We start from the raw sequence: 15,925 nt of genomic DNA on the forward strand, positions 1-15,925 counted from the left end.
TTTTTTTTTATAGAGATATCAGAGGATGCAGGATAGTCTCAGCATCCTTGGAAGGCTCTTTCTCGCTTTTTTCCTCTTTTTTTTTTTTTTTAATACCTACATGTTGTTATAACTTATGTACATTTATTATTTACAATATATATAACAAATATCGCATTGGAACAGTACAACTGCAACAGAAGCTTAAGTTGATGTTTTGGAATCTTACATCTTTAATAAGTGTGAAAAAATACCTGGACTCTTATTTCCTGAGACAGAGAAAAAAAAAAAAAAATAAACATGGCTAAAAACTATTCATGTAGCCACTATAGCTCAAGTCCGATGCAAAATGGAATGACACGACAAATTCTGAACTAACGGAATACAAAATGAAAGGCATTTAGACAAATGTCAAATGTCAGGCTATGCTTTCAAAGTTCATTAAGCTAATGTCCATCTATGTTTGAAATGGAAGAAATCTGGCTCACAATCCTTGATTGTACGTTCAATTCTCTCCTGCAGACAAAAACTTACATAAGTAAAAATCCTCACACCTGTTAAAAAAAAAAAAAAAAAAAAAGTGCTTGGATTAAATACTAAAAATCACAAGAGAAAAAAAAAGTTTGGTCTTGTGCATTGGGTTTCAGATATAAATAAAACTTTAAAAAATAATCAAACACATCATGAATAGTATTTAACGAAATACTGAAAAAAATGTTTTTAAATGAAACCATTCATCTAGTGTATGTGCAGAATATTTCACAACCCCCCAAACCCCCACACGAAACTCAAAACAAACGCAACATGAACAAAAAAAAAAAAAGAAAGAAGAAATTAAAACCAACCAATAAATACCTACTTTTTAACAAGGAAAACAGTGTTTCATTATTTTGACATCAGAATATTATTACTCAAGACCATTTTTAATCCAGCGATTTTCATTTATTTATTTATTTATTATCAATCAGGATGGAAACTTACATCATAATTGTGCTGAAGAAAGGAGAAAACAAAAAAATCAAGATCAAGAAACAACAACAAAAACCATAAAAATGAATGATACTAAAAACAAACAACAAAGATAAAGCTAAAAAGAAGGCTCCCCCAAACGTCAAAGACAACGTAACTACCACCACAACAGCTAATAAGAACGTATATTTGGGAGGGAAAAAAAAAATCAACATAGTCATAATACTGTTTCATAGCAGTGATGAAGATATCAAACTAAAAAAAAACCTCACCAAATTAACATCTTGGTTTGCTATGCCAGTTACCTCGGTCTAAATGGATTAAAAAAAAATCTCTCTCTCTCTCTCTCTCTCTCTCTATATATATATATATATGTATGTATGTATATCAACTTGAAACCAAACAAAAAACAAATATAATGTGTAACCAACCAACCAACCAATAATTTTTTTTGTGTGTGATTAAAACACCACCCCCAAAAAATGAGGGACAAAAACAACACAACCACACACACACCAGACAATAAAAAAAATTTTTCAAATCTGCGACACTTCAGTCTTGAAACGAACGACACAACACCACATTCTCAGGGCAGTGACCATCGATCAATTCAATACCCCCCCCCCCCCCTGCCCTCCAAATCCCCCCCCCACCCCCCACCCCCCCTGTCTCCTCCTCAGTCCATTTCCTCGTATCTGGCTCTCTTGGCAGCTGGGTCGTCCTCATCCTCTTCCTCCTCCTCGTCCTCAACACGAGATAGATGGCTCTCCGTGATCACCTGTTCCAAACAGAACAAGGGAAAGGTGTCACGCTCGCTAGGAATGAATCCGGCAACACATTAGAGGAACAAAAAACCCAGACAACTGTATAGAGTGATGGCCTAGAGGTAACCAGTCCGCCTCAGGAAGAGAATCTGAGCGCTCTGGTTCGAATCATGGCACAGTCGTCAGTATTTTCTTCCCCATCCACTAGACCTTGAGTGGTGGTCTGGACGTTAGTCATTTGGATGAGATGATAAAACGAGGTTAGCGCAAGTAAAAGAACCCATGGCAACAAAAGGGTTGTCCTTGGCAAAATTCTGTAGAAAAATCCACTTCGATAGGAGAAACAAGTAAAAAAAGTGCAGGCAGGACAACAAAAAAAAAAAAAAAAAAAAGGGGTGGCACTCTCAGTGTAGCAACTCGCTCTCCCTGGGGAGAGCAGCCCGAATTTCACACAGAGAAATCTAGTTGTGACAAAAGAGTAATACAATATAGTCAACAAACATAACTAGACACCCTGGGGCAAGTGCTGCTTCAGACAAGAGGTAAAAAATGAAGGAAAGCTATCAGTTGCGGTGTGTGAGTGAGTGAAGACTGTGTTTGATACTGGAAATAAGCAAACAATTAGGCATGGAGATGAAATGATTGCCAAATAGTAAAGAGTGGCAACTCTCTCCATTCACAAGGTACACAACTTCAAGTCAGTGCTGCTTACGCTACCGATTCAGCTGGCACACAGGTAAATAAAAGGTACACTGGAACAAACCCAGACACTTCCTCAAAAAAAGGAAGCGCCGGGCCTGTCCTTATACCGATCATTTGACATGTGCACACAGCAGCAAAGATTAGAAGAAATGTGCAAACACAGATAAGCTTTTATTCAAGACTGGCATAGCCTCTTTAATCCTAAACGAGCCACACAGAACACACGGACAATACAGAGCAAACACATCGCTGCCTCGGTGGTTTTTCAACTGGAAATTAGGCACGGAGATGAAATGATCAACAAATAGTAAAGAGTGGTAACACTCTGTGTTTGATAGTTTATTGAGGAAAAAAAAAGCAAAAAAAAAAAGCTCTGCGACCAGCTCCCCCCCTACCCCCTAAAAAAAAAAAAAGTGAGAAGAAAAAAAAAAGGGAGAAAAAAAAAAAGGAAGGTGGAAGAATGGTTAAGATGCTCATCTACCAATACAGAGTCCGTGAGAATCTGGGTTCAAATCTCGCTCTCACTCTTTCAACCAAGTTTGACTGGGAAATTAAACTGATGGTCTAGTCATTTGGATGAGACGATAAACCGAGGCCCCCTGTTTGCAGCACGCAGAAATAAAGAACCCATGGCAATGAGAGTGTTGTCCTCTGGCAAAAAAAATCTCCACGACCAGCTCCCCCCCCCCACCCCCCCAAAAAAAGCAAGAAGAAAAAAAGGGGGAAAAAAAAAAAAGGGGAAGGTGGCAGAATGGTTAAAATGTTCATCTCCCAATACAGAGTCCGTGAGAATCTGGGTTCAAATCCCCCTCTCGCCCTTTCAGCCAAGTTTGACCACAAAAATCAAACTGATCAAACTGAGCGTTTTGTCATTTGGATGAGACGATAAACAGAAAACCCCCGTTTGCAGCACGCACTTGGCGCACAGAAATAAAGAACCCATGGCAATGAGAGTGTTGTCCTCTGGCAAACTTCTACAGAGGAAATCCACTTTGATAAGTACACAGACATATATGCATGCGACTAAAGGCCCTAACCAAGTGCGTTGGGTTATGTTCCTAGTCAGGTTCTGACTAGCAGATGTGGTGTAGCCGCGTATGGAGTTGTCCAAACGCGTCGGGCATCTGCTTGGCAGATGTGGTGTAGTGTATATGGATTTGTCCGAACGCAGTGACGCCTCCTCGAGCTACTGAAAACTGAAAAAAACTGAAACCAAACGCAGTGACGCCTCCTGGATAAAGCGAAACTGAAACTGTCAAGGTATAAGATCAGTACTCTATGTTATAAATCATTAAATGTACGAACAAATCTGGCCTTTCCTAACTCTCTACCTATCTCCCAAATCATCACAAGTGCATGATTATATTTTTATAGTCTGGCTTTTTAATTACTTTTTGAGTGTTTTTTTTAATTTATTTATTTATTTTATTTTTTTATATTCATTTGAGTTTTACATTTTTTGGTTTTGCTTTGCTTTTTTTTCCTTTCTTCCTCTTCTTAATTAAAGACATGATCTACAGTCTTGCAAGTTGATAACTTCTTTTTTTTTTAAAGAAACGTTAAGTTTTGTCTAAATTATTCTTTTGAAAATAATGATATGATTTTCTTCTCACTCTCTTGAGTTAGGGACTATGATCTCTTCAAGTTGATGGCAGCAGTAGTAGCAGTAGTAGCAGCAGTAGTAGCAGTAACAGTAGTAACAGCAGTACCTGCAGAGGAACGCCCATGGAGGGCGCCGTTCCCAAACCGCTGTCGCCTCCCCCACTGCCGGACGTCAGCCCAACTCTGGCGGCGCCGTTCTCGATGTCGCGGAGATTCTGGTCGAAGGCCTGCACGACACGTCTGGCGTTGTCGAGGGTGAAGCACATGGGAGGCGTCATCACCATGACGTTTTTGTCGGGCCCATCGTTGGCGATGACGATCTTGTTTTCCTTCATCCTGTGACGTGACACAGCAGCCAAAGTTCAAGATTTTTTTTTGTTCTTCCCCTTTGTACAGAAGAAGAAGAAGAAGAGAAGAAGAAGAAAAAGAAGAAGAGAAGAAGAAGAGAAGAACAGAAGAAGAAGAACAGAAGAAGAAGAAGAAGAAGAAGAAGAAGAAGATGAAAAAGAAGAAGAAGAAGAGAAGAAGAAGAAGAAGAGAAGAAGAAGAGAAGAAGAAGAAGAGAAGAAGAAGAAGAAAAAGAAGAGGAGAAGAAGAAGAAGAAGGAGAAGAAAAGAAGAAGAAGAAGAAGAAGAAGAAGAAGAAGAAGAAGAGAAGAAGAAGAAGAAGAAGAGGAAGAAGAAGAAGAAGCAGAAGAAAGAAAGAAAGAAAGAAAGAAAGAAAGCCCCTCCAGATGATGCACTGACCTGTAGCTCAGGATCTCGGCAGCTTCCTTGGCAGGTTTGCGGCTCTGTTTGTCCATCACCAGCTCCACCCCCACCAGCATCCCCATGCCCCTGAAGGCACAAGGCAGATGTGCAGATGGATGATGCATAGATGTGCAGATGGATGATGCATAGATGTGCAGATGGATGATGCATAGATGTGCAGATGGTGTTGCATAGATGTGCAGATGGATGATGCATAGATGTGCAGATGGATGGTACATAGATGTGCAGATGGATGATACATAGATGTGCAGATGGATGATGCATAGATGTGCAGATATGTGCAGATGGATGATGCGTAGATGTGCAGATGGATGGTACATAGATGTGCAGATGGATGATGCATAGATGTGCAGATGGATGATGCATAGATGTGCAGATGGATGATGCATAGATGTGCAGATGGATGATGCATAGATGTGGAGATGGATGATGCATAGATGTGCAGATGGATGATGCATAGATGTGGAGATGGATGATGCATAGATGTGCAGATGGATGATACATAGATGTGGAGATGGATGATGCATAGATGTTTCATCCATCTTAAACTATCTTAAACTATCTTTCTTCTTTTTTTTCTTTTTTTTTCTTTTTTTTTTTATCTGTCTGTTTACTTTCTTTGTTATTTATTATGATTAGGATTAGGATGATTAGGATTATGACTATGAACATTATTATTATTATTATTATTATTATGATTATAATCATCATCATCATCATCATCGTCGTCGTAGTCATCATCATTGTCGTCGTCGTCATCATCGTCATCAACATCATCATCATTATTATTACTATTATTTTTTTCTTATTTATTCATACTTATTTTATTTCATTTTATTCATTTATCTAATTTTTTGTTGTTGAATTATTTGTCAATCAATTCAATGATGTATCCATTTATTTGTTTATGCCCCCCACCCCCTTCTTCTTGTGCCTCAAAGCATGACTAAGCACACTGGGTTATTCTGCTATCACTACAGGCATCTGCTTAGCTGATGTGGAGTAGCGCATATGGATTTGTCCGAATGTAGTAACGCCTCCTTGTGAAACTGAACCGACCTGTGAAGATGTGTAATGCCACAGAAAGGGTGCAGGCTATGAGGCAGCTAAAAAAAAACCAACAAAACAAAACAAGAAGTTGCATTAATATAATGGTATTTATATAGCGCTGGATCTTGTGCAGAGACAATTCAAAGCGCTTTCGCACCAGTCATTCACACGCATGCGTAACTCTAAAACTGTAGAAACTAAAGACAAGGAAGGGCAGGCAAGGGAGGCTATTTAGGGAAGAGGTGGGTTTTAAGGCCAGACTTGAAAGAGCTGAGTGTGGAGACTTGACGAAGCGAAAGAGGAAGTTCATTCCAATCGCAAGGTCCAGAAACAGAGAAAGAACGGTGGCCAACAGTCAAGTGTTTGAATCTGGGTATGCGTAAAATATGCCACAGTGAAGGTACAGCCCTCAACAAAAACTCTCCGTGTGGGTTAATTGGGGGTCAGGCCAAACCACACTTCCCCCCCAAGTCCCTTTCCAGACTGTTTCATTTGTATTTTGTATTTGCATATATTATTTTTATCACAACAGATTTCTCTGTGTGAAATTCGGGCTGCTCTCCCCAGGGAGAACGCGTCGCTACACTACAGCGCCACCCATTTTTTGTTTGTATTTTTTTCCTGCGTGCAGTTTTACTTGTTCTTCCTATCAAAGTGGCTTTTTCTACAGAATTTCGCCAGGAACAACCCTTTTGTTGCTGAGGGTTCTTTTACGTGCACTAGTAGGTCGAGCCACCCCTCCGTGATCTGTGTGGAAAGACACATTGGTCCAATAACAAAAGGGAGAACCAAAGGGCTCCAGGACCTAAAACTGACATGCGCAATAGCCGAGTGGTTAAAGCGTTGGACTTTCAATCTGAGGGTCCCGAGAATGAATCTCAGTAATGGTGCCTGGTTTATTAACTCACTCAGTACAGCCAGTCCTCTCTTCTCCTCTACACAGACCCCTCGGATGTCCAGTGGGTGTCTCAATGACCCAACCTTCAGTTTCCGTCATCAGAATTGTGGTATTCTTTGTCAACGTTCACCTCTTCAGTGTAAGAGCCTTCCGCTTGCAATATTTTGATGGTGGTAATTGGGGTGAAACACTGTTAACGTCGTCTCTTTTGCCGTTCGTATGGAGAGAGTTAAAGGGTGGAGATTTTTCCTATCTCCCCGGTCAGGTCAACGTATGTGCAGACCTGTTCGTGCCTGAGCCCCCTTCGTGTATACGTATGCGCACGCAGAAGATCAAACACATAACATTACAGATCCTGTGATCCATGTCAGCTATCGGTGGGTTATGGAAACAAGAACATACCCAGTATGCACACCCCTGAAAAAAATGAGTACGGCTGCCTATATAGCAGGGTAAATGAACAAAACGGTCATTCACGTAAAATGTTCCACGTCTGTATGAGCGTGTATTTGTGTGTGCGACTGAAACATGACTGAATGACACAGGAAACGAATGTAGGCGTCCTGTCCTGCAAAAAGACTCCATGTTTGTAAAGTGCTTCGAGCTAAGTCTGCGACCAAGGACAGGCTCTCATATCACCCTCATCACTGGCTCTTGAGAGAGCACTATCCCAGCCTCATGGGTTCGGCCATCGCTAGGTGGCATGCATGGCCCTAAGATCAGAACAAGTCGTTCCCAAACATTGCAAGTCTAGCAAAGAAAGTGAAGCAAGAGTGAGAATGAGCGAGAAAAAAAACAACAAAAAAACCTCAAAAACATCGAATTAAACATCAGGAACTGACACAAATGACATAAACGACTTAAATTCTGAAATCACAGAAAGCCAAAAAAAAACCAACAATAAACATGCATAAAATTACCAGTTCAATTGAATAAAAGGTTGACGGGCGCAATAGCTGAGTGGTTAAAGCGATGGACTTTCAATCTGAGGGTCCCGGGTTTGAATCACGGTGACGGCGCCTGGTGGGTAAAGGGTGGAGATTTTTACGGTCTCCCAGGTCAACATATGTGCAGACCTGCTAGTGCCTGAACCCCCTTCGTGTGTAAATGCATGCAGAAGATCAAATACGCACGTTAAAGATCCTGTAATCCATGTCAGCGTTCGGTGGGTTATGGAAACAAGAACATACCCAGCATGCACACCCTCGAAAGTGGAGTATGGCTGCCTACATGGCGGGGTAAAAACGGTCATGCACGTTAAAGCCCACTCGTGTACATGCGAGTGAACGTGGGAGTTGCAGCCCACGAACGCAGAAGAAGAAGAAGAAAGAAGAATAAAAGGTTGGCAAGGACAGAGCAACGAGATCAGCTCCTTATCTCAGTGAGCAGTGGCCATTGGAATGAGTCTCTGGCCTGAGATGGTATCTGACTGGCTAGCAGACGGAAGACAAAGAGCGGGACGTCTTATTACTGAGTCAGCCATAGGAAAACAAATAAAACTGCAGGCAGACAAAAAACAACAACAACAACAACAAAAAACACTCTCAGTGTAGTGATGTGCTCTTGCTTTGGGAGAGCAGCCTGAATTTCACACACAGAAATCTGTTGTGACAGTATCAGTATCAGTAGCTCAAGGAGGCGTCACTGCGTTCGGTCAAATCCATATATGCTACACCACATCTGCCAAGCAGATGCCTGACCAGCAGCATAGCCCAACGTGCTTAGTCAGGCCTTGAGAAAAAAAAAAAATGTTGTGACAAAAAAAAGAGTAATACAATACAATACAAAAACAATATAATACAGCCACAAAATCTGGCCAAACAGAGCAAACCAATAGGCCTAGTTTGCATCAGTTTGACATGATGCAGTATTTGGATGCCCAACACTTATATCACATGCTTATATCACAGATTGACACAGGTTTACCGTTGGGCCAACAGCAAAGTGAGAGCTGTATTATCAAATGTTTCTTTATGGCGATTTCCCCAAATCATTCACAGCTTAGTCTTTTGTGAAGGACTATGACTCTCAAACTAGGAGGCAAAATTGCACTGGCTCTTTGTGCTGCAGCCTTGGGGGCTAGTTGGCCTTCGGGAACCATCCCCAACGCCAACTGTCCTAAAACCCTCTTGGCCGAGATAGTGGAGATGTAACTTGGGCAAGACACTCTCCACTGTAATCAAATTCTAGCCCAAATAGTTGCGACAGCAGTTGCCTCCTCTGCTGTTCTGATGGCCACAGTCGAACACGACTGACTATCCAACATACCGACCATCAACGATCACAACCTTTCAACCTTTCACCCCTTCCTTACCTGACCTCCCCCATCATGGGGTGGTGTGGCATGATGGAACGGAAGCCGTCCAGAAGACACCTGCCCACGGACTTGGCGCTGGACATGAGCTTCTCGTTATCGATGACATCCAGCACCGCCATGCCCACAGCGCACGCCACGGGGTTCCCGCCAAACTGCAACAGTCACCACACTGAACAGCGTGCTGTGTTGAAGCTGCCGAAGGAGTTAATTACAGTTTCAGTTTCTGTTTCAGTTTCTCAAGGAGGCGTCACTGCGCTCGGACCAATCCCTACTCGCTAGGCCTGTGCCTGACCAGCAGCATAATCCAACACACCTTGTCAGGCCTTCAGTGCATGCATAATTATATATGTGTGCACCTTCTTCTTCTTCTTCTGCGTTTGTGGGCTGCAACTCCCACGTTCACTCGCATGTATACGAGTGGGCTTTTACGTGCACGACCGTTTTTACCCCGCCATGTAGGCAGCCATACTCCGCTTTCGGGGGGGGAGGGGGGGGGGTGCATGTTGGGTATGTTCTTGCTTCCATAACCCACCGAACGCTGACATGGATTACAGGATCTTTAACGTGCGCATTTGATCTTCTGCATGCGTTTACACACGCCGAAGGGGGTTCAGGCACTAGCAGGTCTGCACATATGTTGACCTGGGAGATCGTAAAAATCTCCACCCTTTACCCACCAGGCGCCGTCACCGTGATTCGAACCCGGGACCCTCAGACTGAAAGTCCAACGCTTTAACCACTCGGCTATTGCGCCCGTCATGTGCACCTATTGGAGTAGATTTCTTTCGACAGAATTATGCCAGAGGACAACACATCGGACCTCCGTTTATCGTCTCGTCCGAAAGACTAGACGCTCGGTTTGATTTTCCAGTCAAACTTGGGAGAAAGGGCGAGAGAGGGATTCAAACCCAGACCCTCACGGACTCTATGTATCGGCAGCTGAGCGTCTTAACCTTTCTGCCACCTTCCTCCGACACAGATTAGGATGCATACAGTTGATAAGACGCAGGAGCCAGATCTGAGTAAAAAAAAAAAAAAAATGTGTGCTTCGTAGGTTGGAAATTTATGACAATTGGCATTTAACTTGACATATACATATTATTAGTAGTGGTAGTAGTTATTTTTTTATGTATTTATCTATTATTTATTCATCCCCTTTTTTTTTCTTTTTTTTTTTTTTTTTGCCTGACTAAGCGCGTTGGGTTACGCTGCTGGTCAGGCATCTGCTTGGCAGATGTGGTGTAGCCGTATATGGATTTGTCCGAACGCAGTGACGCCTCCTTGAGTTACTGAAACTGAAACTGAAACTGAAACCGACACAGAAAACAAAAAGAGTGATACATGCACAGAACCAAACACCAAGAAAGGAGACATACTGTGGAACTGAATTCTCCCAGACTGTCGGCGATCTCCTTAGTGGTGATGACGGCAGCAAACGGATGACCGTTCCCCATCGGCTTTCCCACTGTTACGATGTCCGGGACCACATCTAGAGTGACAAACACCAAAATCAAATCAGGATGGGTGCAACAGCTGAGTGGTTTAAAAACACTGGATTTTCAGTCTGAGGGTAAACAGGGGGCAGATATCAAATATGCACGTTAGAGATCCTGTAATTCGAGTTAGCGTTTGGTGGGTTATGGAAACAAGAACATACCCAGCATGCACACCCCTGAAAACGGAGTATGGCTGCCTACAAGGCAGGGTAGATAAACAAAAACGGTCATACACGTGAAATGTTATATGTCTGTCTGAGTGTGTATGCGTGCGTGCCTGAAATGTGATTGAATGACACATGAAACGAATGTTGAGCGCCCAGTGGCAGCCGTCAGTCGGCTCTACCCAGGTAGGCAGCCTGTTGTGCAAATGACCCCATGTTTGTAAAGCACTTAGAGCTTGGTCTCCGACTTGAGGATAGGCGCTATATAAGTATCCATATCAATCAATCAATCAATCACTCAGTATCTTCTTCACATGTGATGATGTCTGTCCATTTCCCAAGATTCAAATGTGTGCGTTAGTGTGTGCATGCCTACGTGCATATGTGTGTGCGTGTGTGAGTGCGTGTGTGCATGCATGCATGTGTATGTATATATATATATATATATACATATATGTGTGTGTGTGTGTGTGTGTGTGTATGTGCATGCTTTCATGCACATGAAGGGGGTTAAAGCACCACCAGGTCTGCACAACTGCTGATCTCAGAGACCGGAAAAATCCCCACCCTCTACCCACCAGGCGCCGTGACCAGGACTGCACTGTGACGAGGTGCTCTCCCCCATGGAGAGCAGCCGAATTTCACACACACACACACAAAATGTGTTGGTGACAAAAAGTCAAACAATACAACATTTTCCAGAATTGTTGGCATTCATTCCATGCTGGCGTTCACCTCACACTGGCAACCGGGCACAACAACCGAGTGGTTTAAACATAAGACTTTCAATCTGAGGGTCGAGGGTTTGAATCTCGGTAATGGCGCCTGGTGGGTAAATAGTGGAGATTTTTTTCTGATCTCTCAGGTCAACAAATGTGCAGACCTGCATGTGCCTGAACCCCCTTCATGTGTATATGCACACAGAAGATTTCATGTTAAAGATCCTGTAATCCATGTCAGCATTTGGTGGGTTATGGAAAAAAAGAACGTACCAAGCATGCACATCCCCGAAAACTGTGTATGGATGCCTACACGGGGAGTAAATAAAAACATAACAGTCACACACACGTAAAATGTTTCATGTCTGTCTGAGTGTATGCGTGCACGACTGAAATCTGATTGAATGACACAGGAAACGAATGATGAGCGCCCATTGGCAGCCGTCAGTCACCTCTACCCCGGTAGGCACCCCATTGTGCGAAAGACCCCGTTTTTGTAAAGCGCTTACATCTTGGTCTTCAATTGAGGATAGGCGCTATATAAGTATCCATGTCACCATCATCATCATCATCATCAAAACAAAACAGAAAGGATGCGACCTTTTTTTTCAATTCAATTCAAAATACTTTATTATCTGCTTCAACCAAAAACAGAAAATTTTCTTTAGGCTCACTTAAAATAAAATGCCCGTCAGCAAAAAAACAAACTGACACACCCTTCACTTATCACCATGCACACATCAATTATTATGTAAAAAGAAAAACATGTGGGTAAGATACTATTACATTCAGAGTGCAACAACTCTGTGTGTGTTGCGTGTGTGCCCGCATGCGCGCATGCATTGTTTTGTGTGTACGTTTCAATCATTATAAAAAGGAGAATATTCAGTAAGATAATAATAACATTTAAAAAGACAAATGCTCATCAACTCACCCTGAGCCTGGAAGCTCCAGAAGTGTTCCCCACATCGGCCGAAGGAGGTCTGCACTTCATCAGCGATGCACACCCCTCCGCTCTCACGCACAAACCTGCAGCCAGGGTTTTAGAAAAGATTGAATGGTAAAGTTTCCATAGCTTTCTATGGCTGTCAGGGCAGGGAATTCGAATTCATGATCCTCTGTGTCCAGGGACCGGCATGGGAAGACGGGGCCCAATGCTCTCAATCCACACCGCTTTAACCTTCCTCAACCGAAGTCAGGTACCGTAATTTTCGGCCAACAAGGCAACACTTCAATTTACTCAAATTTTGACCCTGCGTCTTATAGGCTGTGTGCGCCTTATCCGGGTCTGAAAACTAAATTCTGACCACTATGTGGGGCCACCTGACACAACTAACTCAATGTATGATAACATCGTTGATCAAAATAAACACCCTTAATCACGCTGAACAGCGACGCTTCAGCCTTTACTCATACCACCGTCTGATTTGACATGGTTCATGTTCACTGTCAAATCAAATTGAAACCAAATCCCAAACTACACAAAATTAGAAACTGAACATGACTGCAGCTCACCCTTAGGCCATGAAAAAACAGCAGGGTCTGAGTTGGGGATAAATTCATGGTGTGAAAGGTTTTTTGGGGGTTTTTTGTTGTTGTTTTTTACATTTATTTGCTTATTTATCATCATTGTTGTCTTTTTTATTTATTTATCTATTTATTTTTTAATTACAGGCCCACACCAAGACACTGGAGCAACTCATCAGACAGCTTCTGTTTGCCGACGATGCTGCCCTCGTCGCCCATACAGAAGCGGCCCTGCAGCGTATAACGTCCTGCTTCGCAGAGGCTGCGCAGCTCTTCGGCCTAGAAGTCAGTCTGAAAAAGACGGAAGTTCTCCACCAGCCTGCCCCACAGGAAGAATTCCACGCTCCTCACATCAACATCGGTGAGACAGAGCTGAAGTCGGTCCACCAGTTCAGCTACCTAGGCTGCACCATCTCGTCTGACGCCAAGATCGACAAGGAGATCGACAACAGACTTGCAAGGGCAAACAGCGCATTCGGCAGGCTATACAAGAGAGTGTGGAACAACAAACACCTGAAGAAAGACACAAAGATCAGCGTGTACAGAGCTGTTGTACTGCCCACCCTGTTGTATGGCTCCGAAACCTGGGTCACCTACCGGCACCACATACGACTGCTTGATCGCTTTCACCAGCGCTGCCTTCGCACCATCCTCAGCATCCACTGGAGTGACTACATCACAAATGTCGAGGTCCTGGAGCAGGCAAAGACTATCAGCATCGAGGCAGTGCTGCTAAAGACCCAGCTACGTTGGGCAGGGCACGTGTCCAGGATGGAGGACCACCGCCTGCCCAAGATCGCGCTGTATGGCGAACTGTCCACTGGCCACCGTGACAGAGGAGCACCCAAGAAGAGATACAAAGACTCCTTGAAGAAAGCTCTCGGTGCCTGTCACATTGACCATCGCCAGTGGTCCGCAGTAGCCGCTGATCAAGAGACCTGGCGACGCACCATCCACCGAGCTGTCTCCTCCTTCGAAAACAACCGCAGGGCCAGCCTTGAAGACAAACGCAGAAGGAGGAAGAACCACGACGCTGCAGCCGCGAACCCAGACCAGACTTTCCCTTGCAACCGCTGCAGCTGACTCTGCTTTTCCCGCATTGGCCTTGTCAGCCATGAGCGTGCCTGCATTAGACGTGGACAACGCCCTTCCTAGATCTTCGTCAGCGAAGCCAGGCCATGAGATATTATTATTATTTAGCTATTTATTTAGCTATTTATTTATTTATTCATTTTATTTTATTTTATTTTATTTATTTTTCCTCAAGGCCTGACAAAGCGTGTTGGGTTACGCTGCTGGTCAGGCATCTGTTTGGCAGATGTGGTGTAGCGTATATGGATTTGTCCGAACGCAGTGACGCCTCCTTGAGCTACTGAAACTGAAACTGTGAAAGTAGAGAAATCAAAAGTGAACTGATCATTTTTTCAAACAGATATCACAGATTGACATAAGTTTACATTTGGGCCAACAGCAAAGTGAAAGCTGTATTATCAATGGTTTCCCCAGTCAATGGGAAACCATTTATAGCTGAGTCTTTTGTGAAGGACTATGACTCTCAAACTAGGATGCAAAATTGCACTGGCTCTTAGTGCTGCAGCCTTGTGGGCTAGTTGGCCTTTGGGAACCATCCCAACGCCGACTGTCCTAAAACCCTCTTGGCCGAGAGCGTGGGGATGTAACTTGGGCAAGACACTCTCCACTATAATCGAATTCTAGCCCAAATAGTCGGAACAGCAGTTGCCTCCTCTGCTGTTCTGATGGTCATAGTCGGACACGACTGACTGTCATATAATACATTCAACTGAAGGCATTAAAACTGTAAAAAAAAAAAAAAAAAAAAAAAAAATGATAATAAAAAATAAATAAATAAAACAAAAAAGAAAAAGAAAATTGAAAAAAAAAAGTTAACCCCCCCAGAAATCAGCAGAAAACAGAGCAGACAAATGGAGTACCATAACCGAGTCAACACACAGATGAAAGACAGACAGATTCCGCTCCAGTTTTCCAAAGATGACGTCACAAGTTGAAAAAAACAACAACATCCGCTGTTAGCAAAGACAAAAATGAAGGACTTTCACTTTACAGCAGGTGCAGCTTATTGGATGAGTTTGCCTAATACGAGTTCAAAATAACTTTTTTTTTCTCTTTAAATTCAGGTGCTGTCTATTATCTACTGCACTGTCTTGTAAGTCGAAAATTACGGTACTGATTCACATCTGGGTGGAGTGTGGAAAATTGAAGTACAGTTCCTTTCCCCAAGGACACAACACCATGCCAAAACAGGGCCTCAAACCCTGGTAAACACAGGATAGAAAATCTGACGCCTACCATAATCTGCCACAGCGTCTCCCGACACAAACTGCACAGGATAGCAACATAAAATTGATGTACTTCTGTTCACTGGATCATAAAGTATGGATGAACTTTACCGCAGCTTTGAAGTCATCTTCGCACCATGTTTCAGTTTCGAGGAGGTGCCGAAAAGCAAGCGGACCAATCCATATGCGCTACACCACATCTAGCGTTTAAACTTTTTTTCCTTTTTTTTTTTTTTTTTTTTTTTAAGAAGCAGATCCTGGACCTGTGCTGAGATCCAGTGTGTTGGATTGTTCCTCTCTCCTTCTGTGTGTCGCCATTCACGCACTTGATTAGTCCATACCCACCGCTTTCAACTATTGCAAGTATTTCTCTTTCCAGGCCCCGTCCTCGTGGAATAAGCTCCCTCTTTCCCTCCGCAGTTCGGTTTCTCTGTCATCCTTCAAATCTTCTCTCTTAAAACTACTCTTTTCACATCCTGACTGGCATCTCTGTTTCAATCCTTTCCAGTTTGTGTGTCTCTTCTGCGTGTGCGTCTGTTGTGTGCGTGATAAGTGAATGGCCAAAAATCGTGGTGAAAGTGGTGACTGTCCCTTGATGCCTGTGCTGTTTCGTCCCAGTATACTTCGTCCTGTATGTATTTTTGTTTCTG

General features: G+C 43.2%; 1 protein-coding gene across 1 annotated transcript in view; it reads right to left on the minus strand.

Moving 5' to 3' along the window:
* Positions 1-1,612: 1,612 nt before the first annotated feature.
* Positions 1,613-15,925, minus strand: part of LOC143293024 (5-phosphohydroxy-L-lysine phospho-lyase-like) — a 25,391-nt gene continuing 11,078 nt past the window's right edge. The window contains exons 8-13 of the mRNA XM_076603826.1: positions 12,365-12,459; positions 10,428-10,540; positions 9,049-9,203; positions 4,763-4,852; positions 4,124-4,352; positions 1,613-1,726 (exon numbers count right to left, since the gene is read on the minus strand). Of these exons, the coding sequence (XP_076459941.1) occupies positions 1,625-1,726; positions 4,124-4,352; positions 4,763-4,852; positions 9,049-9,203; positions 10,428-10,540; positions 12,365-12,459 (784 nt within the window). The 3' untranslated portion in view covers positions 1,613-1,624. The remainder of the gene's footprint in view (positions 1,727-4,123; positions 4,353-4,762; positions 4,853-9,048; positions 9,204-10,427; positions 10,541-12,364; positions 12,460-15,925) is intronic.

This window comes from Babylonia areolata, chromosome 18 (assembly GCF_041734735.1).
Source record: "Babylonia areolata isolate BAREFJ2019XMU chromosome 18, ASM4173473v1, whole genome shotgun sequence".
NCBI lineage: Eukaryota > Metazoa > Mollusca > Gastropoda > Neogastropoda > Buccinidae > Babylonia > Babylonia areolata.